The 10,693-nt window shown below is 41.9% G+C and overlaps 1 protein-coding gene across 2 annotated transcripts in view; it reads left to right on the top strand.

Annotated features, from left to right (window-relative positions):
• The window catches only part of LOC106591439 (transmembrane protein 8B), a 31,339-nt gene extending 23,609 nt beyond the window's left edge, over positions 1-7,730 (top strand). For both annotated transcript variants that reach the window (XM_045690467.1, XM_045690466.1), the window contains one exon: positions 4,322-7,730. In XM_045690467.1, the coding sequence (XP_045546423.1) occupies positions 4,322-4,612 (291 nt within the window). In that variant the 3' untranslated portion in view covers positions 4,613-7,730. The remainder of the gene's footprint in view (positions 1-4,321) is intronic.
• Positions 7,731-10,693: the final 2,963 nt, after the last annotated feature.

Below are 10,693 nucleotides of genomic sequence, written 5' to 3'. Positions count from 1 at the left end.
CCATAACGAATGTAGTTTTGTTCAAAAAAGCTCATCATTTATGTCCAAAAATCTCCGTCTCGTTAGCACATGATCTAAGCCAGCCGGACTTCTCGTCATGAACGAGGGGAAAAAATATATTTCCGTTCGTTCAAACATGTCAAACGTTGTATAGCATAAATCATTAGGGCCTTTTTAACCAGAACATGAATAATATTCAAGGTGGACGAATGCATACTCTTTTATAACGTATTGTAACGAGGGTACCCAACATGAACTCGCGCCAGGTGTCTAATGGGCCATCATCGTTCCATGGCTCTTGTTCGGTCAGATCTCCCTCCAGAAGACTCAAAACACTTTGTAAAGGCTGGTGACATCTAGTGGAAGCAATAGGAAGTGCCAAAATATTCCTCAGCCCCTGTGTTTTTCAATGGGATAGGTTTAAAGGTAATACAACACATCAGGTATCCACTTCCTGTCAGAAAATGTCTCAGGGTTTTGCCTGCCAAATGAGTTCTGTTATACTCACAGACACCATTCAAACAGTTTTAGAAAATTTAGGGTGTTTTCTATCCATATGTAATAAGTATATGCATATTCTAGTTACTGGGTAGGAGTGGTAACCAGATTAAATCGGGTATGTTTTTTTATCCAGCCGTGTCAATACTGCCCCCTAGCCCTAACAGGTTAATCTAACCACACTGTCCGATTTCAAAAAGGCTTTACAACGAAAGAAAAACATTAGATTATGTCAGCAGAGTACCCAGCCAGAAATAATCAGACACCCATTTTTCAAGCTAGCATATAATGTCACATAAACCCAAACCACAGCTAAATGCAGCACTAACCTTTGATGATCTTCATCAGATGACAACCCTAGGACATTATGTTATACAATACATGCATATTTTGTTCAATCAAGTTCATATTTATATCAAAAACCAGCTTTTGACATTGGCATGTGACGTTCAGAACTAGCATACCCCCCCGCAAACTTCCGGTGAATTTACTAAATTACTCACGATAAACGTTCACAAAAAACATAATTATTTTAAGAATTATAGATACAGAACTCCTCTATGCACTCGCTATGTCCGATTTTAAAATAGCTTTTCGGTGAAAGCACATTTTGCAATATTCTGAGTAGATAGCCCGGCATCACAGGGCTAGCTATTTAGACACCCACCAAGTTTAGCCCTGACCAAAGTCAGATTTACTATAAGAAAAATGTTATTACCTTTGGTGTTCTTCGTCAGAATGCACTCCCAGGACTTCTACTTCAATAACAAATGTTGGTTTGGTTCAAAATAATCAATAGTTATGTTCAAATATCCTCTGTTTTGTTCGTGCGTTCAAGACACTATCCGAATGGTAAAGAAGGGTGACGTGCACGACGCATTTCGTGACAAAAAAATTCTAAATATTCCATTACCGTACTTCGAAGCATGTCAACCGCTGTTTAAAATCAATTTTTATGCCATTTTTCTCGTAAAAAAGCGATAATATTCCGACCGGGAAAGCGTGTTTACGTTGAAAGACTAAAGAAAATAAAACATGGGGTCGACTCGTCCACGAGCCTCAGTCTGATGGTACTCTGACCGGCCACTATCCAAACGCGCTAATGTTTTTCAGCCAGAGGCTGGAATTACATCATTCAGCTTTTTCCCGGGTTCTGAGAGCCTATGGGAGCCGTAGGAAGTGTCACGTTACAGCAAAGATCCTCAGTTTTCAATAAACTGAGCCAGGAAGTGTCACGTTACAGCAGAGATCCTCAGTTTTCAATAAACAGAGCCAAGAAGAACAAGAACTTGTCAGACAGGCCACTTCCTGTAAGGAATCTTCTCAGGTTTTTGCCTGCCATATGAGTTCTGTTATACTCACAGACACCATTCAAACAGTTTTAGAAACTTTAAATCGGGTACGTTTTTTATCTGGCCGTGCAAATACTGCCCCCTATCCCCAACAGGTTAACCTGTTATGGCTAGGGGGCAGTATTTTCACGGCCGGATAAAAAAACGTACCCTATTTAATCTGATTATTACTCCTGCCCAGAAACTAGAATATGCATATAATTATTAGCTTTGGATAGAAAACACTCCAAAGTTTCTAAAACTGTTTGAATGGTGTCTGTGAGTATAACAGAACTCATATGGCTGGCCAAAACCTGAGACGATTCTGTACAGGAAGTACCCTGTCTGACCATTTCTTGGCCTTCTTGATTATCTCTATCCAAAACAGGGTATCTCTGCTGTTACGTGACACTTCCTACGGCTCCCATGGGCTCTCAGAAGGCGGCAAAAAGCTGAATCGTGACTTTGCAGGCCCTGGCTGAAAAACATTAGCGTGTTTGGATAGTGGCCGGTCAGAGTACTATGAGACTGAGGCTCGTGCACGAGTCGACTCCATGTTTTTATTCTTTCGTCTTTGAACGAAAACCACCACTCCCGGTCGGAATATTATCTATTTTTTACGAGAAAAATGGCATAAAAAATGATTTTAAACAGCTGTTGACATGCTTCGAAGTACGGTAATGGAATATTTAGAATTTTTTGGTCACGAAATGCGCCGTGCGCGTGACCCTTCGTCACCCTTGGATAGTGTCTTGAACGCACGAACAAAACGCCGCTATTTGGATATAACTATGGATTATTTTGAACCAAACCAACATTTGTTATTGAAGTAGAAGTCCTGGGAGTGCATTCTGACGAAGAACACCAAAGGTAATCAAACTTTTCTAATAGTAAATCGGAGTTTGGTCAGGGCTAAACTTGGTGGGTGTCAAAATAGCTAGCCGTGATGGCTGGGCTATCTACTCAGAATATTGCAAAATGTGCTTTCACCGAAAAGCTATTTTAAAATCGGACACCTCGATTGCACAAAGGAGTTCTGTATCTATAATTCTTAAAATAATTATGTTTTTTGTGAACGTTTATCGTGAGTAATTTAGTAAATTCACCGGAAGTGTTCGGTGGGAATGCTAGTTCTGAACGTCACATGCTAATGTAAAAAGCTGTTTTTTGATATAAATATGAACTTGATTGAACAAAACATGCATGTATTGTATAACATAATGTCCTAGGCGTGTCATCTGATGAAGATCATCAAAGGTTAGTGCTGCATTTAGCTGTGGTTTTGTTTTTTGTGACATTATATGCTAGCTTGAAAAATGGGTGTCTGATTATTTCTGGCTTGGTACTCTGCTGACAATGTTTTGCTTTCGCTGTAAAGCCTTTTTGAAATCGGACAGTGTGGTTAGATAAAAGAGAGTCTTGTCTTTAAAATGCTGTAAAATAGGCATATGTTTGAAAAATTGAAAGTTTGAAAAAGTTTTTGTATTTTTGAGGAATTTGTAATTCGCGCCACGCCTATCATTGGATATTGGAGCAGGTGTTCCGCTAGCGGAACGTCTAGATGTAAGAGGTTTAAGGCTGTGTGTGTTCCCAGGTGTATCGAGGGGTTTCCTTCTGCCAGGGTTAAGGCTGTGTGTGTTTCCAGGTGTATCGAGGGGTTTCCTCCTGCCAGGGTTAAGGCTGTGTGTGTTTCCAGGTGTATCGAGGGGTTTCCTCCTGCCAGGGTTAAGGCTGTGTGTGTGTCTCCAGGTGTATCGAGGGGTTTCCTCCTGCCAGGGTTAAGGCTGTGTGTGTCCAGGTGTATCGAGGGGTTTCCTCCTGCCAGGGTTAAGGCTGTGTGTCTCCAGGTGTATCGAGGGGTTTCCTCCTGCCAGGGTTGAGGCTGTGTGTGTGTGTCTCCAGGTGTATCGAGGGGTTTCCTCCTGCCAGGGTTAAGGCTGTGTGTGTGTTCCCAGGTGTATCAAGGGGTTTCCTCCTGCCAGGGTTAAGGCTGTGTGTGTGTTCCCAGGTGTATCGAGGGGTTTCCTCCTGCCAGGGTTAAGGCTGTGTGTGTGTGTCCAGGTGTATCGAGGGGTTTCCTCCTGCCAGGGTTAAGGCTGTGTGTGTGTTCCCAGGTGTATCAAGGGGTTTCCTCCTGCCAGGGTTAAGGCTGTGTGTGTGTCTCCAGGTGTATCGAGGGGTTTCCTCCTGCCAGGGTTAAGGCTGTGTGTGTGTCTCCAGGTGTATCGAGGGGTTTCCTCCTGCCAGGGTTAAGGCTGTGTGTGTTACCAGGTGTATCGAGGGGTTTCCTCCTGCCAGGGTTAAGGCTGTGTGTGTGTTACCAGGTGAATCGAGGGGTTTCCTCCTGCCAGGGTTAAGGCTGTGTGTGTGTTACCAGGTGTATCGAGGGGTTTCCTCCTGCCAGGGTTAAGGCTGTGTGTCTCCAGGTGTATCGAGGGGTTTCCTCCTGCCAGGGTTGAGGCTGTGTGTGTGTAACGTGTGTATGTTCCCAGGTGTATCGAGGGGTGAAGAGGAAACGGTGTTACCCTCCCTCTTGGCGGCGTTGGGTACTGTTCCTCCTCCCGGGCCTGGCCTCGGCGCTGATCGGTGTGTGTGTGTACGTGTTCGCTGAGACGGAGGACAACTACCTGTACACACACTCTCTATGGCACGTCCTGGTCGCCTCCAGCGTGGTCTTCCTCCTACCTCCGGGAGAGACGGACTCCGTTATCGCCTGGAGGCCCGCAGTCTGTGGTTACACACTCTGTCACAGCACGAAGGACGAGTTATACGCTGTTACATGACCTCTGAACCCCCTGGACCTGTGGAGACCGACTGTCTCATGGGTATCAGGGCTGTGACCATACCAGGATTGGACAGATTGGTTTGTTTTGTCATTTAAAAAACCTGCTGGGTGTAAAATCTAGTGTTTTATAGATTGGAAAAACATTAATGATGTTAAATTTAATGTTTTATAGCTGGGAAAAACATTAATGATGTAAAATCTAGTGTTTTATAGATTGGAAAAACATTAATGATGTTAAATCTAGTGTTTTATAGCTGGGAAAAACATTAATGATGTTAAATCTAGTGTTTTATAGCTGGGAAAAACATGAATGATGTTTTAAAAACCTGCTGGGTGTAAAATCTAGTGTTTTATAGATTGGGAAAAACATTAATGATGTAAAATCTAGTGTTTTATAGCTGGGAAAAACATTAATGATGTAAAATCTAGTGTTTTATAGCTGGGAAAAACATTAATGATGTTTAAAAACCTTTTCACTACATATATAATACTGGTATGGTCCCAGCTTTGCTCTATGCTGGTATGTGTATATATAGATATATATATATATATGGCATATATTTCTAGTCGAGCATATGAATGTTTTCACTACATATATATTACTGGTATGGTCCCAGCTTTGCTGTGTGCTGGTATGTATGTATATATATATATATATATATATATATATATATATATATATATGGCATATATTTCTAGTCGAGGATATGAATGTTTTTACAATAATATATTTATATGAAATCACGGTGACATCACTGCCTGCTAATCCATCACGTCTTGCCCCTCCCTCTTCCTCCTTTCCTACTCCTCATCCTCTCTAGTTTAGATTACACTACTAGATAGATGAAGACTGCTAGTTAAAGCAGGGAAGTTCAATGGTATAGATCAGGCCTCTCCTTCTAATACGGGACTAATTCAGACCTGGTATAGATCAGGCCGGGACTAATTCAGACCTGGTATAGATCAGGCCTCTCCTTTCTAATACGGGCCCAATTCAGACACGGGACACCAGGTGAGTGTAATTAACTAGGAGAAACAGAAGTGTTTCGGGCCTCCACAACCAGAACTGAACAGCCCTGACCTAAAGAATAGTGGAAGATTCTAGAAATGAAGATGTTTTTCCTCATGGATACAATTTATATCTCTGTGTGCAGTTTGGAGGAAGTTAAAGGTCGTTTTCACCAGCCAATGCTAACTAGCATTAGCACAATGAGTTGTAGTCTACCAGTACAGCTAGCACCTGTAGACTCACTCCCTTACCCTGACCTCAATGGGCCCTGTTCCAATTCTATACCCTCCCTCCGTTCCTAACTCCCTTACCCGCACCTCAACGGGCCCTGTTCCAATTCTATACCCTCCCTCCGTTCCTAACTCCCTTACCCGCACCTCAATGGGCCCTGTTCCAATTCTATACCCTCCCTCCGTTCCTAACTCCCTTACCCGCACCTCAATGGGCCCTGTTCCAATTCTATACTCTCCCTCCGTTCCTAACTCCCTTACCCGCACCTCAACGGGCCCTGTTCCAATTCTATACCCTCCCTCCGTTCCTAACTCCCTTACCCGCACCTCAATGGGCCCTGATCCAATTCTATAACCTCCCTCCGTTCCTAACTCCCTTATCCGCACCTCAATGGGCCCTGTTCCAATTCTATATCCTCCCTCCGTTCCTAACTCCCTTACCCGCACCTCAACGGGCCCTGTTCCAATTCTATACCCTCCCTCCGTTCCTAACTCCCTTACCCGCACCTCAACGGGCCCTGTTTCAATTCTATATCCTCCCTCCGTTCCTAACTCCCTTACCCGCACCTCAATGGGCCCTGTTCCAATTCTATACCGTCCCTCCGTTCCTAACTCCCTTACCCGCACCTCAATGGGCCTTGTTCTAATTCTATATCCTCCCTCCGTTCCTTACTCCCTTCCTTCTCCTTAAAGCACTTTCATGACTAAGTGTAATAATGTCATTTTAATGATATCTAAATGTAATTTGTCTAGAGGTTTTTCTCTGAATGTGTATTTGCTTTTGAAACAAATCAGATTGTGTATCCAGTGCCTCTCCTCTCTCTCTCTGTGTGTTCTGCAAGACCAGTTCCACCATAACTCTGATTTTTCTGGTCATATATTATATTTCACAGTGATATTAAGTTAGAATGAAGCATTTTAATGTTCTGGTGTTAGGTTAATAATGATCATGTTGTCGTGTCTTTGGCTATGCCGGATTAAGTGATATGACATGCTATTCTATAAAATGATTTCTCTGTAATAAATATTACCTGATTTATTAAGCTAATCAGGTAAATGTAATTAACTAGAAAGTCGGGGGCACCACGAAAGAATGTTTATAGAGCTGTTATCTTCCGAATAAACTCTTAAAGACCTAGTAATCTTTTACGTCAATATTTAATCGTCACCTTGTTTAGTCTCATCTGAAAGTTGTAAATTCTTGGTAATCTTACATTTACATTTTAGTCATTTAGCAGACGCTCTTATCCAAAGCGACTTACAGTAGTGAATGCATACATTTCATATCTTTTTCTCCGTACTGGTCCCCCGTGGGAATCGAACCCACAACCCTGGCGTTGCAAACACCATCCTCTACCAACTGAGCCACACTAACCCTGGCTAACAAGTTGAACCCTGGCTAACAAGTTGAACCCTGGCTACTAACAGGTTGAACCCTGGCTGCTAACAGGTTGAACCCTGGCTGCTAACAGGTTGAACCCTGGCTGCTAACAGGTTGAACCCTGGCTGCTAACAGGTTGAACCCTGGCTGCTAACAAGTTGATACTTTACATGTTTTATGTGCGTCTGGGCATTGTACCGCATTCATTCTAGAGGTCTGTCTGGGTGCAGGGTTTTGCTTCATCCAAAGCAGTGATGTGAAGTTGACGAACCCTACCACTGGATGACAGATACATTCTGCTGTTGGCCACACGCTAAAATAATCTGATTGAAGTTGAAGTTCTGAAATTACATGTTCATCTACTTCCTGTTACCTCATGTTCATCTTTGGTTACTGTAGTCTACTTCCTGTTACCTCATGTTCATCTTTGGTTACTGTAATCTACTTCCTGTTACCTCAGAATACAAATCAAACAGAATAAATCTCTCTAAAGATTTGGGATGTTTCCATAGTGCCCTTCCATGCTAGTCTCCATGGCAACACGATCTAGTACGGTCGGACTGTTTCCGTAGCGCCCTTCCATCCTAGTCTCCATGGCAACACGATCTAGTACGGTAGGTCTGTTTCCATAGTGTTTTTTGGTGTGTGATTCACCAGAGGACATCAGATTGGAGGATTACCCATAATCCCTGGTAAAGTGTGTGCATGGTGCCCAGCTGTGTGTGTTAATTTGTTTTACATCCATTAGGGAATCTGATGGATTCTCTGGACCTGCAGGGCTGTTAAATAATGACTAGAACTTCTTCCTCATGTTAACACACAGTAACATGAATAGAACCTCATGTTAACACACAGTAACATGAATAGAACCTCACGTTAACACACAGTAATGTCGTGTCTTTGGGGGTACCATTAAACTGAAGATATGTTTATCAATTAGCTCCCTGTAATTATTATCACGCGATTAAACTGATTAATCGTTTAATTGTAATTAACTAGGAGATCGGGGCACCAAGGAGAATATTCAGATTACAAAGCTATAATTTTCCTAATATAACTTTCCTGTACTATAATATTATATCCTATTATAGTATAGGCCGATTATCTTCTGGTTTAGATGGTGTATTTTACCTCGAGTCCAGTCTCATTCCAAACGTCGTAAATTGTTGTATCTGCACGAACCCAGTCTTTACTAAAATCATCCATACATCAATTGTCTTAAAATCATTTATTTACTACACTAAGTAATTAACAGAAAACATACAAACAGTAATTATCGTCACAAAGGATTGGTAGAGGAATGTGCCCTTGTGGGCTAAACAGGCAGGTCGGCCTGTTGAACAATGGATCATAAAAGGTCAGCTGTGGCACACAGAGTTCATTAATATTAACAATTGACAATTGAAGGCTCGCTCATTCGGGAACAATTGCAATCAATATATATTTACGCTCATGCGTCGTCGAGATCCTTGTTCGAGCGTCTTTCTGATGGAGAGTCTCTCTCTCGGTTAGAATGGATCTTTCAAAGCGACATTCATTAATGTCGTTTTAGAAAGGTTGTTTTGTTGGTCTTCGCGTTCAATTATATAATTTACTTAGCTGCAGACTAATAATTAATATCAAAGACTTGTTCTTATTCTGTCGGTATCAATAGTCTAAAAGTTAACCACGTGGTATGGTTCACTTTCAGTAGAGGAATTGGATGGTAAAACCTATTGGCCATGGAGTGGGGGCCTGGTCTGAAGAAATGTAAATCAGGGGGTGTTTTATAGTGCCCATAGAACAGGCTTGTCAAATGACGCCTGGTCCTGTATGGGTCCCTGGCGGCGTGCCTATGACTGAGTTAGAATTGTATTTCTGTAACCAAATCTATCACATTACATCAGTGCATAGCATCTCAATGTATTATAAAAGCTTTATCCTTATTAACTTGTTAGGGCTAGGGGGCAGTATTGACACGGCTGGATAAAAAACATACCCGATTTAATCTGGTTACCACTCCTACCCAGTAACTAGAATATGCATATACTTATTACATATAGATAGAACCTTAAAGTTTCTAAAACTGTTTGAATGGTGTCTGTGAGTATAACAGAACTCAAATGGCAGGTCAAAACCTGAGAGATTCCTTTACAGGAAGTGGCCTGTCTGACCATTTCTTGAACTTCTTTTCCATCTCTATCTTTTAATAAGGATCTCTGCTCTAACGTGTCACTTCCCACGTCGTCCATAGGCGCTCAGAGCCCGGGAAAAAACAGAATGTCGTCATTCCAGCCCCAGGCTGAAACACATTATCGCCTTTCTCAAGTGGCCGATCAAGGGACTCTGGGCTTATGCGCGTGACCCGACAGCCCCCGCCTTTGTGATTTTTTTCCTCTGTTTGCCGAAAAGGAGATTCCCTGTCGGAATATTATCGCTTTTCTACGAGAAAAATGGCGTAAAATTGATTTTAAACAGCGGTTGACATGCTTCGAAGTACGGTAATGGAATATTTAGAATTTTATTGTCACGAATTGCGCCATGCGCGCGACACTTCTTTACCATTTCGGATAGTGTCTGGAACGCACGAACAAAACGCCGCTATTCGGATATAACGATGGATTATTTTGGACCAAACCAACATTTGTTATTGAAGTAGCAGTCCTGGGTGTGCATTCTGACGAAGACAACAAAAGGTAATCAAACTTTTATAATAGTAAATATGATTATGGTGAGTGCTAAACTTGCCGGGTGTCTAAATAGCGAGCCCGTGATGCCTGGGCTATGTACTTAGAATATTGCAAAATGTGCTTTCACCAAAAGCTATTTTAAAATCGGACATATCGAGTGCATAGAGGAGGTCTGTATCTATAATTCTTAAAATAATTGTTATGCTTTTTGTGAACGTTTATCGTGAGTAATTTAGTAAAATGTTAGCGAATTCCCGGAAGTTTGCGGGGGTATGCTAGTTCTGAACGTCACATGCTAATGTAAAAAGCTGGTTTTTGATATAAATATGAACTTGATTGAACAAAACATGCATGTATTGTATAACATAATGTCCTAGGGTTGTCATCTGATGAAGATCATCAAAGGTGAGTGCTGCATTTAGCTGTCTTCTGGGTTTTGGTGACATTATATGCTGGCTTGAAAAATGGGTGTCTGATTATTTCTGGCTTGGTACTCTGCTGACATAATCTAATGTTTTGCTTTCGTTGTAAAGCCTTTTTGAAATCGGACAGTGTGGTTAGATTAACGAGAGTCTTGTCTTTAAATAGCTGTAAAATAGTCATATGTTTGAGAAATTGAAGTAATAGGATTTTTACGGTTTTGAAAATCGCGCCACAGGCTGCCAGTGGCTGTTACGTAGGTGGGACGCAAGCGTCCCACCTAGCCCATAGAGGTTAACACACAGTAACATGAATAGAACCTCATGTTAACACACAGCAACATGAATAGAACCTCATGTTAATACACAGT

This window comes from Salmo salar, chromosome ssa12 (genome assembly GCF_905237065.1).
Source record: "Salmo salar chromosome ssa12, Ssal_v3.1, whole genome shotgun sequence".
Lineage (NCBI taxonomy): Eukaryota > Metazoa > Chordata > Actinopteri > Salmoniformes > Salmonidae > Salmo > Salmo salar.
The sequence above is the reverse complement of the archived record's forward strand: the minus strand, read 5'-3'. Positions and strand labels throughout refer to the sequence as shown.